The sequence below is a fragment of the Castor canadensis genome, chromosome 18 (genome assembly GCF_047511655.1).
Source record: "Castor canadensis chromosome 18, mCasCan1.hap1v2, whole genome shotgun sequence".
NCBI classification, from domain to species: Eukaryota; Metazoa; Chordata; class Mammalia; order Rodentia; family Castoridae; genus Castor; species Castor canadensis.
This window is the reverse complement of record NC_133403.1, coordinates 32,411,093-32,436,306: the sequence shown is the minus strand read 5'-3', so window position 1 is coordinate 32,436,306 and position 25,214 is coordinate 32,411,093. Positions and strand designations below refer to the sequence as shown.

The window sequence follows — 25,214 nt, the reverse complement described above, 5'->3', positions numbered from 1 at the left end:
AAATGTAATATTTTTTATTTTTAAAATAGTACATGGACATTGTTAAAAGTCTTTTAGTGCATTTGAGTTATTTTTCTTTTCCTTTGGCAGTACTGGGATTTGAACTCACATCCTCAATGCTTGCTAGGCAAGTGTTCTACCACTTGAGCCACTCTGCCAGCCCATTTTGTGTTAGTTTATTTTGAGTTGGAGTCTTGCTTTATACTAGACTAACGCAGGTCTCGGTCCTCCTATTTGTGCTTTCCCACGTAGGTAGGATGACAGGTGCATGCCACTGTTCAGTCATTGGTTGAGATGGTGTCTCACAACCTTTTTTCCCCAGGCTGGTCTTGAATCATGATCCTCCTGATCAGCACCTCCAGAGTAGCTAAGATTATAGGCTGGAGCTACTATGCCCTACCACATTTAGTTCTTAAGCCAAAAAAGAGAATAGCAGTCTCCCCTTCCTATCTGCTCACATTTTGTGTAGGTTTTTTTTTTTTTTCATTGTCGATTTTCTTTAAATCACTTTTGTCAACTGACTGTTGGGAGCTTTCTGAATACTGGTGAGGTCACAGGATACTTTCCTTTGAAGAGCCTACAGATTGTTGATGATAAGGCTTATTTGGGGGAAATAACTTACCATATTGGGAAAGTCACTAAATAGTGGGTTAATAATACCTGTTGTTTAATAATTACTGTGTGAATTTAATGAAGTATTTTATAACATCTAGAGAGCCAAGCAAACACTATTGTTAGATGCTTCTCCATGAAGGCCATTTTTAGAAATGTGAATTGAGGGACACAAGCAAGAACTGAGAGCTGGAATTTACTAGCAAAGACTTTATGGGAGATGTAGGATTTAAAGGGAAGAAGCTCCAACTTGGGTTCCAAGCCATCAGTAGTGTAAGAATAAGGAATGGCTAGAATCCTGTTTGGTGGAGGAGCCTGGGCCCTCCTCATCCTCTTCTACTTTTAGGCAGCCTCACCGACCTTTTATTCCCCCATACTATTGTATTGCCTCCCCAGTGACTTCACAGAAAATATTCTGTGCCCAGTGGTAAAACTCTGTATAGCTAATCCTTACTAACATTACTCCTGTTTCCATGGCAGCCATCAGACCATGTATAAGCTATGTGAGGCAAGATGTAAGAAGTATTTGCCTCGATAAATGCCCAATTTTACTAGTAGAACATCCAACTGGGAGATTACCAAGCTACTTAGCTGCTGTATCCACAATTTAACCTCTGCTTTTCCTTATGTCTATGATCGAGCATTTAGTAGGAAATACCTTTCTTAGTAAAAAATCTTACCATGGACTTTTTTCTGTAAGAAATAGCATTATGCCTGAATTTTGTTTGAACAGGTTCTACAAAAAGGACATAACAAGGTAAATCTGATTTTAAAAAAAAAAGGTTTTATATCTAATATGTGTAGAGTCTTGTAACTATTGATAAGTAATTAGGGGCAAAGGTAAAAAATTAGAATGATTAATCTTCAGTGCATTTTATTCAAACTATAAGGAAGATTTAAAGATAAAATTCTTAGCTGGGTAAGGTGGATCACTTCTTTAATCCTAGCTGTTTGGGAGACGATCAGGAGAATCTCAGTTTAAGGCAAGCCTGGGTACAAAGTTTGTGATACCCCATCTCAGCCAGTGAAAACTGGGTCTGATGGTACACACCTGTTCTCCCATCTATGTAGGAAGCATAAATATGAGGATCGTGGTACTGGCTAGCCTGCAGATAAACACGAGACTCTATTCAAAAAATAACTAAAAGCAAAAAGGGCTGGGGCCGTGGCTGAAGTGGTAGAGCACCTGCCTAGCAAGTTCAAGGCCCTGAGTTCAAACCCAAGTAACACACACACACACACACACAGACAAAATTCTTAATATTTAAAAATGAAAAATTCCTATAGAAAACTGAATCTACTATGTGATAGGGATTTGTTTTGCTCCCTGTTATAGACAACCTTAAGTTGAAAATAAGTTTCATATAAACCCATTTTCCCTATGTTCAGCAAATGTGTCTGCTATGGACCTGACATAGTTCTGAGTACTAGGTGTGGCAGCAAATATAACAAAGACCCTGACCTTTCAGAGCTTACATCAGGGACAAAGAGAGAGACATTGACTAACAAAGAACTTTCTATCAGTTGTGGTAAGTGGCATAGAGAAAAATCTAACAGGAAGAGAAAAGAGATTGACACAGGTAAGAGTAGGGTAAAATCTTCATCCATTTTCTGTTGCTGCAACAAAATACTAGACTGGATGATGGCTCAGAATTCTGGAGGTTAGGGAGTCCAAGACCATGGTGTTAACGTCTGGTGAGGACCTTGGTGTATCATAACATGGTGGATGGTGTCCCATGGTGAGACAGGGCAACCATGCTAGCTTGGGTCTTCCTCTTATAAAGTCATTGTGCCATCATGGGAGCCCCAAACTCATGACCTCATCCAATTCTAATTACCTCACAAAGGCCCCTTCAAAAACTATCAACATGTGAATCTGGGGATTAAATTCTCAACACTTGAACTTTTGGGGACACATTCAGATCATAGCAAGAAAGGAGGCCTCTGATAAGGTGACATTTGAGAAGAGCCCTGAGTAAAGTGAGGGAACAGGCCTTGAAAAAACTGAGGGAAGAGAGTTCCAGGCAAAGGGAGGCAGATACACAGATGTGCTGAAAGTGTTTCATAGGGCTGAGGACAGCAGAATGGCTGGTGTAAGTGGAACAGAGAATTCGGTGCATAAAAAAGATCAGAGACAAGGCTGGAGTGGGGAATTTTGCCAAAGGCTACAGTCATGATAAGGACTTAACTGTATTATTTTATTCTGAGCGTGATAGCTTCTAGAGGGTTTTGAGCAATGACATGATCTGACTTGGGTTTTTGGAAGAAGCTCTACTTCATGGAGAATAGGCTGTCAGAGGACAAGGATGGAAGTGGGGAGACCAGTTAGGTGGTTACGCAGTCAGCAGTCTTAAGTGGGCAACAGTGTCGGCTGGAACTCAGGTGGGAGAGTGGGGGCAGGGAAAAGTGTAGATTACTCCATAAATACTCACAGCATACTTCTATGCCAGGCAATATTCTAACAGCTTTATAAATAATAAGCTCACTTCATTCTCATAACAGTCCTCTGAGGTGAATTTCAAAGGTCAGGTCCAGATGATTTGCAGGTGGTTTTGGATATGGTGTCCGAGGGGAGAAAAAGCAATCAAGGATGGTTTAGAATGAAGTGGGCTCTGCTAGAAGGGAAGACTTGAGGACTAGTTTGAATGAAGGCTCCAGGAGTCAGGAGTTGAGGTTTTGGACATGCTGAGTTTGTGATGCATATTAGCTGGCCATACGGGTCTGTTGAGTAGGGATTTAGATAGAGGAGCTTGAGTCAGAGGAGATCTCAAAACATTCAGGAAGAAGTGCTAACCTGGTGTCAGCTTTTGCTGCTAAACCTGACTAGAAGTCAACCTGAGAGCAGTCTTTTCCCATGGGCCATCGGGTCACACTTGCATTAATGCCAACATTTACTAGGGAGTGACCTAGTAAATGACTGACTAGCTTCAGTTTCTTTGTCTATAAAATGGGGTTAACTGTACTCGTTCCATAGGTTGTTATGATGAAATGAACACTTGGCATGGTGGTGGAGGCCTGTCATCCCAGCACCCGGGAGGTGGAGGCTGGAGGATGGAAAGTTTGGTGAAAGTTTGGGCTACCCTGTCTAAAATCTGAAGCAAAAAATAAAATGTGGTAACATGTATGTTATAGTGTAGTGCTTGGACACAGAAAGTGCCTAATAAATTTTGTTATCCTGGGGCTTGGATGTAGCTCGGTGGCACAGTGCTTGCCTAGCATACGCGAGGCCGTGGGTTCAATCCCAGCACCAAAAAAAATAAATTTTGTTATCCTCCATTTCCTCAGGTTTAATTTGTTGTATTCAACCCAAACAGAACATGAGTTTCTGTTCTAGTATGAAAGAAATCTGAATTTACAACCTGTTCTCCTATATATGTTTTGGGGGTTGCCTAATAAATGTCAAGCTCCAGAAAGATTGCAGGCTAGGCATAGTGATGCACACCTTGGTTCTAGCTACTTGGAAGGCTGTGGCAAGAGGATTACTTGATCCTAGGAATTGAAGACCAATCTGGGCAAAATAGTGGCACTCTGTCTCAAAAAAATAAAAGGACTGGGGATGTAGCTCATTGGTAGAATGCTTGCCTAACAGGCTTGAGGCCCTGGGTTCCATCCCAGTACTGCCCCACCTAAAAGAACTTCAATTCCATCTCCTGTCAAATGGCAGTGACCTTATAAAAGAAAGACTTTAGTGAAGTTTTTAGAGGGCACAGGAAAAGAAGTTGTAGGTACAGAGTATTAAAGATTCCACATGCAAAAGCAGAGTGAGGGTGTAGGTAGAAACACCCAGCAACAAATCCACAGATTAGTCATTGGTAATTTACATCAAGGCCTGAGAAAATCTGCTTGAGCCATGGTGCTGACCTATAGAGGAAATATCTTTTACTGGGGATGGGCCATTTAAATTAAAGAGAACGATCTCATTAATTTCCTGGCAGTCTTGCTGGAACCTTGCTAAAGGGATACTTCTGGAGCTGGCTCAATCCTAAAATAGAAAATAGAAACCCTAAATTTCTATTTCACAGTCATAGCTAGACTGTCATGGAAAGGACTCACTTAGGGTGCTCAGATTTTATCTCACACAGTAAACATTAGAGCACCTACTGTGTGCCTTGCATGTTATTAGGGAAACAGATAAATTGGATACATAATTCCTACCCATATGTCCTTCACAGCCTCAGAAAAAAACAAACATGTAAACAAACAAAAGAGAGTGCTGTAATAACGTACTGCAGGACTAAAAATAATGTAGTCATTTTACCCTTGGAGATTATAAAGTCACCTCTAAACTGAACTGTTAAGGTCAAGAATTTATCAGGTGAAAATTTGGGGGAAACATTCCAAAAATGAGCATACCATAAGTATAGTCATAGAATGTGGCACTTCGGAGAAAAAGTCATAATTTGATTTAATAGTCCTGTATTTATGGTGGTGAGAAAAAGAAATTGACCATCAGTTTAGAGAGCAATTTTCTCCTAACCTATCTTCTAGCTGTAAACGAGTATTTAACCTTCTAACCACCTTTTTTAGGTCTAGTTAGATCTCCTGGTGAAAGCATTAAAAAAAAACTAGAGTTTCTTTCCTTACTAGGATTAGACTTGACAGTTGTTTTCTGAGGGCATCCTGAATGTGTCCTGTGACATCACTGGCCTTCCAGTAAAAGCCTCCTGCATGTGTGCCTGCCCATTCCTGTCACTCCCCTACCTGAAAGTTTGCTCAGTAGATGTAATCACTGTCTGACCTTCCTGCTTATTATGAAAAGGTTCTCAGTTTCTTTCCCAAGCATCTCCATGCAATCTCCTTTTGAAATCAAACAGTTCACAATCCAGGAAGCCCACAGTAGTCAGGATATTTTCAATACTGAGAGACCATGCAGTACTTCATTCTTTCTTTCCCCCTAGACATTTTAAGGTTCCTCTGTTATGACTGCCACATTCATGGATGAGAGTGCCTGAATCCCTGCAGTTCTGCTTCACTTAGAGTTGTCATTCTTTCCATCCTCTGTTAGTCCCTATGCCACATTTTCATAGGCTCTTTTCTTCAGTCTCTTTAAGTTCTACCCTCATTTAATCAAGGTTAGGCTTGTCTGTGGTTTATAGTAATTCTGAAGATGAAGAAAATAGCAATAACAACAGCTAACACATACAGTACCTTCTGTTTACCAGTTCTCAGCACTCTCTATGTATTACTTCATTTGCACAACCTTCAGAGGTAGGTACTACTTTATCCTCATTTTACAGGTGAAGAAACTAAGGCACAGAGATCTAAGCAATTTTCCTGAAGTCACACAGTACAGAAACTGGTAGAGAAGAAAGATTATATTCTTTTAAGATCTCATGTTCAGAAGATTGTTTTCCCAAAAGAGCTGTATCTTATTCATCTCTTTATCCTTAATTCAAAGCATAGTAAGTATGCATTTCATCCATATTGGAATTAGTGCAAAGAGCCAGGCCATCAAGTTAACAGAGGATTGTTTCATTTGGTCAAAAAATTAAGTGTGAATCAAATGCTTGTGTATACAGTGTATTGGAATATCTGGGGCCTACTTTAATATATAAGTCCTCAGAGAACATTTAAAAATAAAATTAAAAATACTTATGGTTGCTGAAATTTTTATTAACTAGCAGTAGGGATCTGACACTGAATAATGGTCCTCTTTCAGAAACGAAAGTAGATTAGCATTTTGTCCTTTTTTCTTTTTCAGTTAAAGCTTGTGCTGCTGGAACTACTGATCTTTGAAGCTGAGGGATTATGCTAGTGATAGTCAAAGGATGATCATAACAAAACTGTTACTGTGCTCTGATTTTAAAGTTAGCTCAAATAAAACAAAATTAGACATGGCCCCTGTCTAGGGGCGTATATCTTCTAAATGTCAATGTGGCTTTTACACATACTGCCTCTAAACAGACTGCCACTGTGCATCGACTTTATCAGGCATTCCCTCACATGAGTAATAACGTTGTTAGTGGCATCAGACTTTCCTCATTCTAGGAGATGGATTTTTGGCATCCTTGAAAAGCATCCAGTATATGGCTATTTGTTTTTGACAAATAATAGGGAATGAGATAAAATCCACTGAAGTAGGGGTGAGTGCTATCTAGCTCTGTGTTCTTGGGCGGTTAAATTTACCTCTCCGTCTCCCCTCCCCCCATTTTTAGCATAGTTTCAGTAGGTCTCATGTTTCCATTTTCATACATGAGTACATAATATTCACCCTCCTACAACCTTTCCTTGTATCCTCCCTCTACCACTGTTATCACCCCCTAAACAGGACCTGTTTTATCTTCCTGTCTTCCGTTTTTGAAAAAAGAGATTTTTAAGTTACCTATAAAAGGAGTTTCATTATGACATTCCATGTGTATATGTGTTGTATCCCAAATTGGTTCATTACCTCCATTTTTCCTCTTTCTACTTTAGTCCTCTTCTTATGGTGATTTCAACAGGTTTAAAAATTCTATATTCATTCTTATATAGAAAATACATCATCCATATTCACCTTCTTTACTTCCTCCTTTTACCCTCTCCCTCCCATTAGTGCCCTCCTCTTAGTGTCCTGTTTTTCATTCTTGTCCTTCATTGTTTAGGTGTCTGCTCATTGCTCAATGGGATTTTTGTCTTGGGATTATACCTGTGTATGCATTATGCTTAAATCAAAATAACCCCCCTCCATTGCACTTCCTGCCCTTTTCCCCCCCTCTCCTGTATTGTTTAGCAGTTTTCAACATGTTTCCTTTTGTCTTCTTCCTACACAGATGTCATGGGTGATGTACTTCATTATTACTCACTTTCTTTCCTTCCTCCTGGCTTGGTCTCCTTTACCAGTCCCATTTTTAGATACATATTCTGTATATATTTCTATATATATAATATTGCTTGCCGGGTGCAGGTGGCTCACGCCTGTAATACTAGCTACTCGGGACACAGAGATCAGGAGGATTGCGGTTTGAAGCCAGCCCGGGCTGAAGGGCTATATAGCTATATATATATATATTCACAAATATAGGGCTGGTGGAGTGGTTCCAGATTAAAGAACCTGAGTTCAAGCCCCAGTACCTCAAAAAATATGTATATATAAATTGTACTTGTATTGAGCCTATATGAGAGAAAGCATGTGGCCTTTGACTTTCTGAACCTGGCCAGCTTCACTTAAGATGATCTCCAGTACTGTCCATTTATCTGCAAACAAAATTTCGTTCTTCTTTATGGCTGGATAAAATTCCATTGTATATAAATACCACATTTTCCTAATCAGTTGTCGGGTATCTTGGCTACTTCCATAGCTTGGCTATAGTGAGTAGTGCTGCAATAAACATGGGTATGCAACTGTCTTTATTGTAACCTGACTTACATTCCTTCAGGTATATCCCTAGGAGTGGTATTGCTGTATCATAAGACAGCTCTAATTTTAGTTTTTTGAGGAGCCTCCATACCGTTTTCCATAGTGGTTGTACTAATTTACATTCCCACCAACAGTGTATGAGGGTTCCTTTTTCCCTGCGTTGTTGCCAACATCTGTTGCTGTTTGTATTCTTTATGATAGCCATTTTGACAGAAGTGAGGTGGAATCTTAACATGGTTTTGACTGCATTTCTTTTATGGCCAGGGATGTTGAACATTTCTTCATGTGTTTTGGGGCCATTTGGACTTCTTCCTTTGAAAAAGCTCTGTTCATTCGCCCATTTCTTCAGGTCATTTATTTTGGGGGAGTTTAGTTTTTTAAGCTCACTGTATATTCTGGTTATTAATCCTTCGTCAAATGTATAGCTGGTTGAAGATTTTCTCCCATTCGAGTTCTATTTAGGAAGTTATTGGCTATGTCTATAAGTTCCAGTGTATTCCCTGCTCTTTCCTACAGTAGCTTCAAAGTTTCAGGTCTTATATTAGGTTCCTTAATCCACTTTGAGTTGATACTTGTACAGGGTGAAGACATGGATCTAGTTTGTTTTCTGCATGCAGATATTCTGTTTTCCCAGCAACATTTGTTGAAGAGGCTGTCCATGTTTTGGACTCCTTTGTCAAAAATCAGGTGGGCATAGCAGCGTGGATTCATATCTGGGTCTTCTGTTCCATTGCTCTTCATGTCTGTTTTTGTCCTATCATTTATTAAGTTCTTCAGCTCCAAGGTTTCTGACCTTCTTTTTCTTAAGTGAGCTCTGTCTCTTTGCTGAATTTCTAGTTCCATTGAATTTCCTGGTGCCTGCATTGTTTCCTTAAAATCATTCTTTTGAATTCTGTGTCAGGAAATTTGTTATTTCCTTTTCTTGGCAGTATTAGAGTTTGAACTCAAGGCCTCTTGCCTCCTAGGCAGGCACTCTACACTTGAGCCACTCTGCCAGCCCATATTTCCTTTTCTTTAGGGTCTATTACCAGAGTTACTGTGTTTCTTTAGAGGCATTTATGTTGTTCCATAAAGGTGGGTCTTGAACTTGTAGGCTCAAGCAATCCTCTCACCTTGGCCTCCCAAGTAGCACTACCATACTTGGTTGGCAGTGTTGTGTTACCTTGTTTTCTCATGCTTCTTGCATCTCTACATTGGTATTTGCACACCTGGTGAGTCCATTGCCTCTACCAGTTTTATAGAATGACTTTTGTCCTAAAAGACTTTCTGTTGGAGATGTGTGTTTGGGTATTGGTTGGATAGGCTGTGTTGGCTTTGGTTCCATGTGGGCACTTTAGCATAGTGTCCATGTAAGGTTCTTCAGTTGTAATAAGTATTGGCAACATCTGTGAGTGTCTCAATGGCCTAGGCTGCAGGGGTTGTAAGATTGCACCACCAGCTTGGATGCAACTCCCTTAGTCAGGGTAGATTTGCTGGCAGATCTGGGCACAGTGTACCCAGATGCTGGTGTGGGGCACTTCTCAGTTTCCATGGGTCATGTGAGAGTAAGGTCTCCCCAGTGGGCAAGGGTAGGTGGAGTGCATCTTCTTAACCCAGTAGTGGAGGGGCTGGGCTGCACCATTGGGCCCATTCAGAAGTCTGTCAGTATCATAAAGGCTGAATGGCTGACTTTGCAGAGCCTCTGGTCATTCACTTCTCAGGGGGTCTTCTAACTGCTTCCTAGAGCCTAAGGTGGGTGGGTGGGGTTTACTTCTCAAAGCCTTACTGTGCTGAGCTTATAAGAATGGGCTGTCACCTGCTCTTGAGGCCACAGGAGGATAGACCAGGCCACGGATTGCTTCCTGGGGATCTCAGAAGGTCAAGCATTCTGGAAAGGCTGTTAAGCTGCTTCTCGGACTGTGGGAAGGTGGCTAGGCCTCTGGATGGTTCACAGAGTTGAGTCTCCAGAGACACTGGGGCAGATGACCAGCTGCTTCACAGGTCCTCCTGACAAATGGAGTCTCAAGATCACTCATGCAGCAAGAGTCTAGGAGGAGGTGGGTACAGTGTGGCTTAGACTCTTTTTCTGGGGCAGTGCAGTGATGTGGTAACTCAGTAGCTCTCCTAACTGTGCTTAGAACTTGAGAGGGCCATAGGGCTTTCCAGCAGTAAATTGTCTCAGATATCTATGGCATCATGAGTGGAGACTGCCAGATACTTCCTACTTGCTCTTTTTCCACCCAGCAAAGTCCCTCTTGGTTCAGAGTTGACTTTGAGGAAAGGAGCAGCAGATGCTGTGTGCTTACTTCCCTCCTTTGTAAGGCTAAGTGTGTCCTGTGTTTCACCATCTCAGCTACATCCCTGCTGCACCCTTATGCTCTGCCTCACACCCTCTGGTAATATGACTGTTGTGGATTTTTCTTTGTTTTTGGATGGAAGCATGTCAGGCACCTCTAGTCACAAGAAAAATAATTTTTCAAAAGTAAAAAATCATTCAGAATCTCATCCTCCAGAGATAATCACTGATCACATTCTGATGAACAGCCTTCTAGGGATTCTTTTTATGCATGCATACACATAAATAAATGTATTTACATAATGTCAACTAAATGGAACCAAATATGCCATTTTTACTTTTTTTGTTTTTTCTTTTTGTGGTGCTGGGGATCAAACCCAGGGCTTCACTAGGCAAATGGCCTACCACTGAGCTACGTCCCAGCCCTCCCATTTTTATCCTACACTGTTAACATCTTCCCATATCAATATGGGTAGATATGTAGAGCATTCCATTGCACTGATACATGGTTTTTAACCCAGTCTACCACTAGTGAACATTTAGATTGCTTCCTTTTTTTATAGCTACAAACAGTGCTGCAGTGGATGTTCCTGGACATAAATCTTGGGTGTAGTGTAAGTTTCTTCTGCCTGAATCACGTGCGTGAACTATAGAAGTATGAACAAAGTGTGCACCAGACAACAACCACTGTCACATAACAGCATGAATGTGCAAGAACCAGTAGCTCCACATGGATTAGATGGGCACTTGTGCCTTCACAGACACTGAATTTTGGATTGTTCACAAAACAGATACTAGAGTTGGGCGAGTGGCTCAAGTGGTAGAGTGCCTCTGCCTAGCAAGCACAAGGCCATGAGTTCAAACCCATTACCACTGGGGAAAAAAAAAGGGGATAATTAGTAAACATGGAAATAAGATGAAAAGCTTAAGTAAGATGAAGCTCTGTTATGTTAAAATCTCACATTTTTCACTCAAATTATTGTATGTTTGTCTCTTTGGTTTGGTAGTGAAGTTGTGCTTTGCAAGGTCTGGGGAATGCTGCATATTACAAAAGTAAATATGAAACTTAAAAGGAAAACTGGCTTTCTAATAGGAAAACACAGGCCAGATATAGCCTCATGCCTGTAATCCCAGCTTCTCAGGAGGTGGAGATTAGGAAGATCATGGTTAGAGACCAGCCCAGGCAAAAAGTTAGTGAGAATCCCCCATCTCAACCAATAAGCTTGGGATGCTGGTGTGTGCCTGTGATGCCAGCTACTCAGGAGGCAGTAGGTAGGAGGACCATGATCTGAGGCCAGCTCCAGGCAAAACTATGACATTCTACCTGAAAAATAAAGCCCAAAAAAGGGCTAGGGGCATGGCTCAAGTGGAAGAATGCCTGCCTAGCAAGTGTGAGGCCTTAAGTTGAAACCCCAGTACCACCAGAGAGAAAGAGAAAGAGCACACAAGCATGCACCATTCGGTCTACAAATATGTATTGAGTACCAGTGATATGCTAAATAGTCCTAGGTGCTGGAATTCAAAGTCTAGGAGGAGAGAAGTTAAAATAGTAAAATAAATTTCAAGCTTGTTAAAACCCAGGAGGCAAGAGCAGGGAAAGAAAACATTTTCCTTTAAATATTGCAAGCATTGTGACTCCGCTAAACCCAAAGAGGATTTGTTTGTGGTTTTATTTTTTTATTTTTTCTCTTCCTTAGTCTTTCTCTTTCGTAAATGGCTGTTAAAGTGATGTGTTCTTGTTTCCTTTGACTAGTTTTTCTACCCTTCCCTGTCTCTCCCTCAGATGGCATCTGATTTGTTTGCTATCCGTCACTTTCTCTATGGCCTCAGCACATTCATGCTGTTACGTGACAGTGGTTGTGGTCTGGTGCACATCTTGTTCATACTTCTGTAGCTCACACACATGACTCAGGCAGACAAAACTTACACTACACCCAAGACTTAGCTTCCTCATCTGCATTATGAGGGTTAAATAACTGATTTTTATATATGAAGGTACAGTGACATCTTAGAATCTGAGACAGACCCAGATCCCCTTCCTCCCTATCGTATCCCAGTCCTATGGAGAACCTGGCCATTCACTGAACTGTTTGTTGGCATTTATTTCAAATTTGGGGTCTGGGTGCCTAATTTCCTGTTTTGGAGATTTTTTCTTGTTTTTTCCTTCTGTAGTTACCTACAATACATTTAGACATGGTTCTTTTAATTTCTCAAGGACAATACCAATCACCCTTGAAGGATCCTGTGTTTAGTTCAGATCAGACTTCTGAGACTACCCATGGGACAGGTGCCATGCTAGCCACTGGGAATACAGAAGTGAACTAGACACACATTCTACTTTAAAAGCTGAACCTGTGGGGAAAGAGGAGCATAAACAGGTGACTGAAATTAGATGTATTCTGTGCTCTGTGGAGGCACATGCCTGGGGAGGAGCACACTCTGGAGAGCTTCCTGGAGGAGGTGGTGCTCCAGATAAGTCTAGAAGGAATCCAGTGGAAACATGGGAAGAACCAGTGTCCAGGGATAAAGAAGTGCAGGCTTGGTTGAGGACCAGCCTTGGGAGGTCCTTTGTGTCTGGTTAACAGGGAGCCATAGGAAAACTTCAGCAAGAAAATACCTTTTCATATTTACTGGGGGGATTTTGTTTGGGGATAGAGGGTTGAGGTACTGGGGTTTGAACTCAGGACTTGATGCTCACTAGGCAGGCACTTTATCATTTGCCATGCCTGCAACGCTTTTTGTTTTAGTTGTTTTTCAGACAGGGTCTCACACTTTTTGTCCAGGCTGATCTGGACTGAAATCCTCCTACCTATGCCTCTCAAGTAGCTGGAATTATAAGTATGCACTGCCATGCCCAGTTTTTTGTTGAGATGGGGGTCCTGTCAACTTTTTGTCTGGGCTGCCCTCAAACTGTGATCCTTCTGATGTCCACCTCCTCAGCAGCTGCAGTTAGTTATAAGTCACTACCATATTTACATTTTTATATGTATTTTTATTTTAGGAAGAGCTGCTAATGTGGGCTCTGTTCACATTAAGCAAATCACATCTTTGGAGTGGTAATCTTCATTCCTTCTGTCTGTTTTTCCAGGTCATGTCTTAGTCTTCCATGTACTGTAGTTTCTTTATGATGTAGCTATGTGTGGGTTTGTTTATTACGCTTGGGATTTGTTGAGCATCTTGAGTTTGTGAGTTGGTGTCTTTCACAGGTGGGACATTGTCAGCCAGTAACTTGTCACTTACTGCCTGTATCCCTTGCTCTGCCCATCTAGAATGGCAGCTTAAACTTGTGGGGAACATTATAGCATAACTCATCTGTTTTATCTGTCTCCACTGTAATCTGGGTAATTCCTCTGACTAGTCTTCTAGTGTGTTAATTTTCTCTACAGCTGTCTCAGGTGTTCTTAAACTCTGTTGTTATAAGAAACTATAAGGTCTTTTTTTGAAAGTAGATTATGCCATTTTACACTTCCAACAATGTATGAGAATTCCAGTTGTACCCCATTGCTGGTATTTTCTTGGTGTTTTTAATTGTATTGTTCTTACAAGTGTGTGGTGTTAATCTCGTGTGGTTTGTTGGTTTTTGCAGTACTGGTTATTGAACCCTGGTTATTGAACCCAGGGCCTCTACTTGAGCTGTGCCGCAGTCCTCTTGTTGTGGTTTTAATTTATATTTCCCTGGTGACTAATGATGTGCAATACTTTTTCACATGGTTATGGGACATTCTTACATCTTCCTTAGTGAAGAATCTGTTCAGATCTTTTGTTGATTTTCAAATAACATTATTGAATTAGAATTTTTCAATATATTCTGGATAGAAGTCAGACATATGCGTTGCAGGTATTTTCTCCTCCTCTGGGCCTTACTGATTCATTTTTTTCAGTGATACTTTCTGATGTTTAGAAGTCTTTAATTTTTGGATTTTCTATTATTTCTCATTTTTTGATGTCTTGGATCCTTTTCAAATCTAGTAGGTCATACTTCATGCTTTCCTAATTCCTAGCTATTTTAAAACTTGTATTTCTCTCAATGTGAGTCAATGCCCTGTATAGCTATCCTATCTCAACCAGCAAAAACCCTTGTTCCTTCCTATTATTGCTTATACTCTCTCTACAACAAAATTAGAAATAAGGGCAAAATAGTTTCTGCTGGGTATTGAGGGAGGGGGAGAGGGAGGGGGCAGAGTGGGTGGTAAGGGAGGGGGTGGGGGCAGGGGGGAGAAATGAACCAAGCCTTGTATGCACATATGAATAATAAAAGAAAAATGAAAAAAAAAACTTGTATTTCTCTAAGCATAATCAGCACAGTTTTATGATCTGTATCTGAAGCTCTCAGGATCTGAAGTCCTTAATGGATCTGCTTCTGCTGGTTCTGGCTCATGAGCCCTTGTTTCTATGAGTACATGTTTGCTTTAGTTTTTCTTTTTTTTAGCTATAAAATGTTTATTTTATTGGAAAATTATTTATGAGATTACTTGATTTGGGGGTTAAAGGTATCATCCTCCAGAAAGGATTTGTGTTTTCCTCTGCCAGGTGTCTAGGGGGCACAACCAATCTAGAATTAAAAAAAAAAAAAGACTTGTAGAAACAAAGCAGAGAGTATCATATTCACCCAGCTGTCTCTAATGTTAACATCTTAGTATTCACGGCACAGTTATCAAAACCAGGAAATTTACACTGAGGCTCTAAACTAATCTATGTGCATACTGGAACTTTGCCAATTTTCCCACAAATGTTCTTTTTCTGGTCCAGGATCCAATCTAGGCTACCATATTGAATCTAGCTCCCATATCGCATGTAGCTGTCATATTTCCTTTCTCTCTGCTGACAGTTCTTCATTGATTTTTGGTTTTCTTGAACTTGATACTTTTGAAGAGCATTGATCTTTTTTTTTTTTTTTTGTAGATATCCCCTCTATTTAGGTTTGTGTCACGATTTGTGACAATTAGATTGAGGTTATGCACTTTTGCCAAGAATAGCACAGAAGTTGCTGAGTGGCTCTTGCCTATAATCCTAGCTCCTCAGGAGGTAGAGATCAGGAGAATTGCAGTTCAAAGTCAGCCCGGGCAAATAGTTGCAAGACCCCATCTCAAAAATGCCTATCACAGAAAGGGCTGGCTCAAGGTGAAGGCCCTGAGTTCAAGCCCCACTACCGCAAAAAAAAAAAAAACACAGAAGTGCAGCTGTATCCTCTGAGTACATCACACTGAGGACCCAGTGTTGCTGTATTTTACTGGTGGTGTTAACTTTGATCACTTGGTTAATGTGTCTTCCAGGCCTCCCCACTGTAAAATTATTGTTTTTCCCTTTGTAATTAGTAAATCTTATGGGTAAATGCTTTGGGGCTGTGTAAGTAGCCTGTTTCTCACCAGACTTTCGACCAGTGGTTTAGCATTTCCCCACTGTTTGCTGGTGTGATGGTTCTTACTGTGATGCTTGCATCGTGATTATGTTCAGTTTCCATCCTTCCTTCAACAGGCATTCACCAGAATTCTTTTGTAAGAGAGAGCTGCTCTCTTCCCCCATTTGTGTATTTATTTAATCACTTATCAGTGTGGACTCATGAATATTTATCTTATCCCACGTGTCATAATCTATTACTATCATCATTTTTTGGTCAAATGATCCCCGTCTTAGCCATTGAGAGCTCCTTCAGGCTGACTCCTGTGTCACTTCATGGTACCACCATTGTTTTTTTGGGTTTGTTTTTTTTTTTTAACACTTCCTTACTTTCTAGTTCACAAGATAGTCCAAGTGCATTTCCTATTTTTTCTGTCCCAACCCTGGAACCAGCCATTTCTCCTAGTAGCCTTGGTTCATGTATAAAGAGAGCGATATTTAGAAACCTAGTACCAAGATCGGAGTACTAGGTATTCCTTTTGCTACTAGAGTGTCACTGCTTTATGCCCTTCAGAGGACAGAGCTAAGAAATAAGTGTATGTATATTAATATGTTAATAAACACATCTATATTAATTTCTCAGTCTGAATTTCCTGATTTTTCAAGATTTTACTGTTAAAAACTTTCAGTTTTGATTATGGGTGGAATGGGTCTGTTGATAACATACTACAGGATAAAGCTTCCCTTTTGCTGTCTCGATTATTTACAATAATAAAAATGATAGCTATTTACTGAATGATAAATAAATGCAAAAATATATAATAGTTTTCTGTTCTGACTAGGTTTGAAAATGCAAATTCCTTGCAAAAGCTTTGCAAAAAAAAAGCTTTTCAAAAATAAAGCTCAGAAGTGAAGTTTGTCGTGTATTTTATTTTCCTTAGTGTTTGAAGACAGTAAGATTTTCAGCAATACTTTTGGAAAGAAAAGGCTTCATTTCCAGTAATGCAGTAGGCTTTGTGGACTGACGGTCCTAATGCTAGATAAATGGAAAAAGACTTCTTACAAGCATCAAAGAGCTGACAAGAAAGTAACAGAACCATGGCAATCTTTCACATGTGCAAATAATTACAACTAAGGGATCATAAACAGTAACAATAAACCTAGCTGCATTATGAATAACAACCACACTTGAAGGGGGTGGAGAAGAAAATAATAGCTGGAAAAGTCTTTTGACTGTGAATGGTAAGGTTTCAAGAGAAAAGGAACTGCACTCAGATACTGCATAGTCACTAAGTTTTTCTCAGGAGTATGGATTAGCAAATCTGAAACTACTGTTGGGTATTTGCTAAGACCCAAGTAGGTAAATTGAGGATCATGAGAATCTGGTTTTTGTCTTACAGGAAAAAGAAGTCACAGTTAAGAAAAGAAAGAAGGTTAGAAAGAACCCTGTAGGATTGGATTAGAATTAGAGTTAAAAGCATGAACTTGTGTGATTTTTTTATTTCTGTCATATATGCATATATACAGATAGACTTTTGGTTAATTGGATTTTCTAGTTAAGCAAAGAAACCCATATTTGGTTCGAATTAGTGTGGATTTTCTCAAGTGTATATTTGTCTGCCTTTCTGACACAATAAGGTTGTCCAGTCCATTTCTACACAGGTAAATTCTACCACCACACGATGACCAGAAATGTTCATCAGTGCATTATAGTGGCAAAATATGGGAAGATGCTAGATGCTTAATAGTAATGGAGTGGTAAAGGAAGTTATGACCCATCTTTTTTTGTTTTGTTTTATTTTTTTATTTTATTTTATTTTATTATTTTATTATTCATATGTGCATACAAGACTTGGTCATTTCTCCCCCCTGCCCCCACCCCCTCCCTTACCACCCACTCCGCCCCCTCCCTCTGCCCCCCACCCCCTCAATACCCAGCAGGAACTATTTTGCCCTTATCTCTAATTTTGTTGAAGAGAGAGTATAGGCAATAATAGGAAGGAACAAGGGTTTTTGCTGGTTGAGATAAGGATAGCTATACAGGGAGTTGACTCACATTAATTTCCTGTGCGTGTGTGTTACCTTCTAGGTTAATTCTTTTTGATCTAAGCTTTTCTCTAGTTCCTGATCCCCTTTTCCTATTGGCCTCAGTTGCTTTTAAGGTATCTGCTTTAGTTTCTCTGCGTTAAGGGCAACAAATGCTAGCTAATTTTTTAGGTGTCTTGCCTATCCTCACCCCTCCCTTGTGTGCTAAAGCTTTTATCATGTGATCAAAGTCCAATCCCCTTGTTGTGTTTGCCCTGATCTAATATGACCCATCTTTCTAATGGAATATTACATTAAAGTATTATCCTAGAGCAACAATTCTCAGTCACAACACAAGTACCGATGTTTTTAAATAATTCACTCTTTGTCTGAAATTAGAGTAAATTAAAGGGTTTTACCCTAGTATCTCTCTCAGCTTACTAAGCCTTTTGAGGTGGAGAAAAGGTACATGGTACTAGACACTCAGTCTCAAGTTTGAGCAACTACTATAGAGGCTGCAGATCTGGGTGGAAACCCTAATACCAATGGGCCCTTGGAAATGGGACTTGCCTCAGTTTCCTCAGCAATAATGGCCAACTCTAGCTTCCTACTTCTTTGTGTTAGTATGAAGATTAAATGAGATAGTAAATGTGGACTACTTAGAACAGGATAGAGCACATAATAGATGCTCAGATGTGAATCATTGCAGTAGCTGTCATCAGCATCCTCATTATCACTCACTGCCACCCCTAAGGTGCCCGTTGTCGATCATGCCCTGAAAGAAGGCAGATGGAGATTCTCTCTCAGGCAGAGTACAAATGGGTACATCTTTCCTATGAGAATTTCTGAGTTAAGTGACTGGGTTTTTTCCATGTTAACAAATAAGTGGATGAATGCTCATGTATAACTAATGCAATTTTCTTTCTTCCATTTAACAAGAAAATATATAGTTAACAGTTGTGCTTTGGCCAGTTTAAACAAACCACTTTAAACTAAATGAGAAATGTTCATATATTACTAAATGTGTCAATAAGAAAATTAATCATGGAACAGATCTGTTCATTGGGGAGGAAGTAACTGTTGTAGGTGGTTCTCCGACCAAATCGGGGAGAAGGAAAACACTGTTAGTTTCCTCAACTTGAGGATTCTTTTTTTTTTCATGAGTAGAAATTATTTAATGATACATTCTATTATCAGAAATGTGGATTTCTTTTACCTAAATAATGTAGCCTTGTTACAAAAATTTGCAAAGTGGAAATAAGAGGATTTTTTTTTCTTTTGGCAGTACTGAGACTTGAACTCAGGGCCTTATGGTTGCTAGGCAGGCGCTTTTATCACTTGAGCTACTCCACCAGCCCGTCTCTGTGTGTGTGTGTGTGTGTGTGTGTGTGAGAGAGAGAGAGAGAGAGAGAGAGAGAGAGAGAGAGAGAGAGAGAGAGAGAGAGAGAGAGAGAGAGATGGCATTTTTCAAGATAGAGTCTCCTGAATTATTTGTCTGGGACTGGCTTAGAACCACAGTCCTCCTGATCTCTGCCTCCTGAGTAGCTAGGATCATAGGTGTAAGCCACTGGCACAGGCAAGAGAATTCTTAATAGTAACCCAATAAGTGTTAAACTCAGAGTTCTGTGACAGAAGTAGAGCTATTTCTCAGATGTCTTTTTTTTTTTTATCAACCACTGTGTATGCAATGATAGATAACTTTTTGAAGATATTAGAGATAAGCAGATTAAAAGATTTTTATAATATACTGTGTGGTGGCACATTACTGAGATGTAGGCATATTTGTGCTGCTGCCAGAAGTATAAATTGATGCAGCAGGTATTTTGGAGAACAGTTTTGTAAAACCCATGGAAATGAATATGCATGTCCTTTTACCTAGTGATTCCACTCTTATGGGAATTTATCCACTTACGGGAATTCTCCCACAAGCACAAAGATGGGTGAACAAAGGTGGTTTTTGCAACAGTGTTTACAATGGAAAAAAAATTGAAGAACTGTAAATGCTCATCATTAGAGACTAGTTAAATTAAAATCATATAACTAAATACTAGGTAACTGTTAAAAAGAATAAGGTTGGGATGGGGGAGGAAGAAGAACAATGGAGGAGATAAATCTAGCTAAGATACATTGTAAGCGCATAATGTAAATATCACAGTATATCCCTCTGTACAGCTATTATATGCTAATAACAAAAGAGTAAGGTTGATCTACATATTGACATTGAAAGATGCTAAAATATATGTATTTTAAAGGTAAGTTTTTAAGGTAGCATTTTAAATACATGGGTTTTATTATAGTTTCTTTTGTTTAAAAAGAAAAGGACAACAGTTGATCCTTAAATCTTTCAATATTTCCTACAGCTGACCAAAATTTCTGGCAGTGTAGTTTTTCTTTATTACTCTAAACTTCAGTGACTGAGCTCAACCCTGCTCTGTCCTAAATTGGAAATGGGGAAATGGAGTGTCGCTTAAGAGTTGCCCTTTTGAATTAACAGGTAAAGGAGGAATTAGTTTATAATCTTGGAAAGAGAGACTCAAAGAGGTTAGATGGCTTGTTTAATTTACACACACGTGGCAACACAGGAGTACTAACCTGGGTTGTTTGGCTGTTCACTTTTTTCTTACCAGTGGGGCCCTGCAGAGACTGCTGTTGCCTGGTTCACTCTCCCACATAAAGAACTCAGGGATACTCAGAGTTCACTCTTGAGCTCATGCTTCCTTTCTGCTTCCTGATACACCAGAATATTCAAGTAAATGTACACTTAAGAGGTTATATGTGCAGCCATAGCTAATATTCAGTCTGTTAGTCAAATCTAGAGATTGATTCCATCTCTGAAAAAAAGGAAAATAATTTACTTACAGACAAAAGATTGGCCCCCTTCCTGGGAGTGGCTGTGATGTGGCCAAAGAGCAAGGCATTGCTACCTCCTTGTCTGCAAAATGAGGCCCGTGGTTCCTGCCTGTGAAGGCTGTTGGAGACTCAAATGAGAAATGTAGGTTAAAAGTAAGCTGTATATCCCTGGCTTCATCTGAGGAGTCACACGTGGGAAGGAAACATTACAACTTAGTGGTCAAGAGCTGGGGCTCTGGAGTCAAACTTCCTGGTAAGAAACGACAAAGCTCTGTTTCTAGGAAGATCACTTTGCCAAGAGCCACTCTCCAGGAGCATTTCTCATACCAGCTGGGCTGCATGTATAGACCAAGTGCATCTCTGTGGCTTTGTTGATTTGAGATTCATGTCAAGGAGGTGAAGCCAGAGATAACATTAGCTACCTGAGTTACCCAGTGCTTTGCAAATCTATGTTTGAAATTCCAAGTCTACCAAATTCAGTATAAACAGTCAAACTGTAGTATATGAGAGAATTTTCCTGATGGGCCCTCCATTTCATAAAAAAAAAAAAAGAATTTGAGCAGAGTCTTAAATAAAATTGCATAGTATTTAAAAAGAAGAAAAGAAAGAGGACTGGAGGCATGGCTTAAGTGATAGACACCTGCCTAGCAAACACAAGACCCTGAGTTCAAACGTCAGTCTACTGCCACCAAAAAAAAACATGTAAATTGTGGTTTCTGTAGTGAGCAATGGAAATAGAAGAAGCTGTTTCAAAGCACAAGTCAGGATTTTAGTTCCAGTCTGAGAATGAGAAGCCCAGAGTTTACCTCCTGGTGTTAATACTTACTGAGATCTTGGGCAGGCTCCTTCACCTCCTGCATATATTCCTCATTAGTAAATTAGAGGTGACAAGTGAAATAATGCTTTGGAAGTATTTAGCACAGTTCTTGACACATACTAAGCACTCAGTAATTTTTTTTTTTTTGGTGACCCTGGGGTTTGAATTCAGGACCTCACACTTGCTAGACAGATGTCCTACCATCTGCCTAGCAGATCGAGTGCTCTTCCTACTTACACCTCCCTCATAGCTGGGATTACAGGTGTGCGCCACCATGGCTGACTTTTGGGTGAGAGTAACTAGCTAACATATTTTTGGGGTTTGTTCTTTTGTTTGTTTTTTTTTTTTTTTGGCAGTACTGAGGTTTGAACTCAGAACCTTGTGCTTGCTAGGCAGGCACTCTACTACTTGAGCCACACCTCCAGCCCCCAGCTAATGTGTTTTTGTTGTTGTTTTGTTGGGGTTTTTTTTTTTTTTCTTTTTGCTGTACTGGGGCTTGATCTCAGGGCCTTTACCTTGAGCCACTCCACCATCCCTATTTTTATGAAAGATTTTTTGAGTTAGGGTCTCACAGAACTATTTCCCCAGGCTGACTTCGAACCACAATCACAATCCTCCTGATTTCTGCCTCCTGAGTAGCTAGGATTATAGGTGAGAACCACTGGCACCTGGCTGCTAACATGTTTTTAAATAATTAGGAAACAAGCTAGTGGTGACTGAATTTAAATTTAGAATATAAAGGAAAAAAGATGGTTTGGTTTTATTTTGTTGTTTTGTGTGCTTTGTAATTTATTATTTAAAACAAAACTATAAGGGCCAGGCATTTGGGGTGCAGGTGGCTCAGATTCATAAGCAGTTAGACAGCATTTGTTTAATCTGTGGGATAAACAACAACCAGAAACGACAGATGATTATAAAATACTTGAAGATTTTAAAAAGTACAGCATTTGTGACCATTATGGAGAGAGCCTCATCAAACAGCTAGCCAACCATTTCAGCATTATCGCTCTCCACCTCCTAATGGTTAGTTGTCCCTAACCATTCCAGTACATGGTGATCTTCTTCCAAGAACCCATAAAGCTTACTGAGCCCGTGTGGCCTCAGAGCACTGAAGCAGTTTCTTAGCTTGTCCTGTGACCCTTTGCTCTGTATGCAGAGCTGCCTGTGGAGGGTTGGGGTAGGCCCTCAGAAGGAGGCTTGGAGTGCAAAGTGGGACTTGAGAAGAAACAGATGGGGAGGAGAAGAAGCACCTCAGTCAGCCCTCCCTGGAGAGTTACACATTGCAGAGACGTCCTTGAGAAACAAATGGTCAAAATTTTTAACAGACATGACAGAATTGCTCATGTTGAGTAGAAGTGAGAAATAAAGATAGAAACGATTTGTCTGAATGCAGCAGAGGAAATTAATGGGAGAAATAAAGGAGTTCCTAAGGCAGGAGGTTAGACCACCCATCTTACTCATTTATTCATGTAAAATAATGAGACTTTGTCTTAATCTAGTAGACATTTGTAGACATTTGCTGAGCTTCTGCTATGTACAGAATAATGCTAATAATAACTAACATTTGAGAGCTTACTGTTAGTTCCTCCAGTCAGTGAAGTGCCCTCAGACCTAGGCAGAGCTGAGGTGCGGATGTGTCCCAGGTGGGAAACTAGCATCTCACCGTGAACTCCTAGGAAAAGCAGAGAGAGATGCTTGAGAAATGGAAGGCAGAAGTCTTAACCAACTTCCTTTCCACACCACCTGGATCAATTCAAAAGGTCTCCTCTATTGCAGGCATCGGAAGTCGAGAGACAGCTCTCCATGCAGGTCCATGCCCTCAGAGAAGACTTTCGGGAGAAAAATTCGTCAACCAACCAGCACATCATCCGGCTTGAGAGCCTTCAGGCTGAGGTGAGGCTCCTGTGTGGCCGTGCTTGGAGGTGGAAGGGCTAGACCTGGAGGCTCTGCACTGAGTCTTTGGATAAGGAGCCATCTGAGCTGGGAAACAAAACCCTGTTCTATATAAAAGGGACTAAAACCTCAAAAGAGACATTTCTGTGAGAGACTAAATGAGGAACACTTGATCCTTGCTCCTGGGTCTAGAAAAATCAAAAGCATTTTACTCAATATGTCAATCATGTCAGTCCCTGCAAAAAAAAAAGAATGCTGAGGAAGGGCATCTTCCCTTTCTGCAGTCTTCTTAGGTCCAGTTCAGCCCACCTTGATTGATAAGTCTGCTGTTACTCTCATCTATGAAATGAGCGCAGTAGAAGTTTTCTACTTCAGTGGGCCTCTGTGAAGTTTTGGTGGGTTAACACAGGGAGAGCACTTTGTGTGATACCTTGGACATGGCAGTGCTACTGAAAGTACATGAGAGCATGGCACTGGGGAGAACAGAAAGTAGCACATGAGTGACAGTACTGTAAGCATCCAGCTGTGAGGTGAGGAGAGGACAAGAGTCATACTACCAGCCAAAACAGATATCCTCCAGGGGGAGACTTCCATCTAATCCACTCCTAAGGGCCCCTTCTCCCCTTTGGCTAAGACAAACTTTGAGAAATATTCTAGGGCCAGACAGAAAGCACCCCCTCTTTGTCTGAGGCTAAGGAATGAGCCATTGTGGTCAGACCAGAGAAGCCCCACAGCTGCTCCCCTGCTTCATAAATGACCTAAGGATGTTTCTCCTAAAATCTGTCAATATCTTCTCTTTTCTTCTGCCTCCCATTCCCTTCCTTCCTCCTTTCCCTTGGAATTCCTACTGGTATTGAGCAGCAGGTTCTTGAAGTAAGTAGAGTTTGTTGCGGTGGGGTTCGGCATGCCTATCTGTGACATTTGTGTGCATGATTTGCCATTCAACTGCCCCTGCCAGGCTCTATCTAACTCTGAGTTGCCTGTCTTCCTCTTTCCCTACCATCTACTTTCTCTAGGCCCTTGCAAGCAAGGTCATTCCTGAAGATTTATTGTCAGATCTGGTCACAAGGTTCAGGGTGTATAGGGTGGGATAATGGAGTTGCAGTTTAATGTCAAATCTTGCTTTCATCTGGAAACACCCCTACTTTCAAAGATTAAGCTGTGAAATTGTTGATTTCATATGTTACCTTATGTAACTCTGGACTCCTAAAGTTTCTTTATTGGTTGGTAGCATGTGAGAATAGTGCTACCTTGTTACTTCACTGAGTGAAATTTGGGGAATATAGATAATCCATGGGAAGGATTTAAAGGGCAGAGGGTGTTTAAATGAAAATGAACTGGAGTGAGAATTCCCCTCACGTGGGTAACTGCTTCATTGTGGGGAATAGTGGGCCCATTCACAAAAGACCTGCTCCTTTTGGTCCCTTGCCAAGGTGCGCACTTGAGAGACAGCATCTCTTTGTTTGGGCAGACACCTGATCTCTCTGGACAGAGGCCACATAAGTTTTCCCAGCACGGTAACCTATCTGATTGATTGGTGGCCAGGGAAGATGGGTGCCTGTGAGCAGAACTCCTGGTGCGGAGAATGAAAATAGCCAAGAGGCAGAAGGACTGCCCTCTTGTGAATCTCAGAGGACCTAGAACGAGTCAGACTCTCATTTCAAAATCTCCCCTGAAAAAGTGCTGAGGTTGGTTCCCAGAACTTACCTGAGGAAGAGCACGAAGTCATCGTTCTCCAGGCTAGACCACAGAGCCTGGGGAACATCTTGACCATGTCAGGAAAGTATGTATAGGCACACAGCTGGATGAGAAATCAATACAGCAGGAACTAATGAATGGGAGAAGCAAGGGGGACCTATAGGACCCCAAAAGTTCACCCAAGAGAGCCCCTGACTAGGGTGGTACTTTCCCTGGCTTTGGGGAGTTCTGGCTTAACTTGCTCCCTGAAAACCTGGAGGCCAGAAGAGACTGGGCATCTCTTTCCTCTGCTTCCTCCCTGACAGTGAAGAGAGTAGACAGACAAGGAAATGCCTGTATATTGACATTAACTAGGTGTTGAGTGCACACAG

The 25,214-nt window shown here is 40.7% G+C and overlaps 1 protein-coding gene across 6 annotated transcripts in view; it reads left to right on the top strand.

Moving 5' to 3' along the window:
- Positions 1-25,214, top strand: part of Bicdl1 (BICD family like cargo adaptor 1) — a 91,551-nt gene that overhangs the window by 41,650 nt on the left and 24,687 nt on the right. For all 6 annotated transcript variants that reach the window (XR_012443582.1, XR_012443583.1, XM_074061364.1 and 3 more), the window contains exon 3: positions 23,029-23,145. Coding sequence is in view for 4 of the 6 variants with exons in the window: in XM_074061364.1 (XP_073917465.1) it covers positions 23,029-23,145 (117 nt within the window). In the remaining 2 variants the exon portion in view is untranslated. The remainder of the gene's footprint in view (positions 1-23,028; positions 23,146-25,214) is intronic.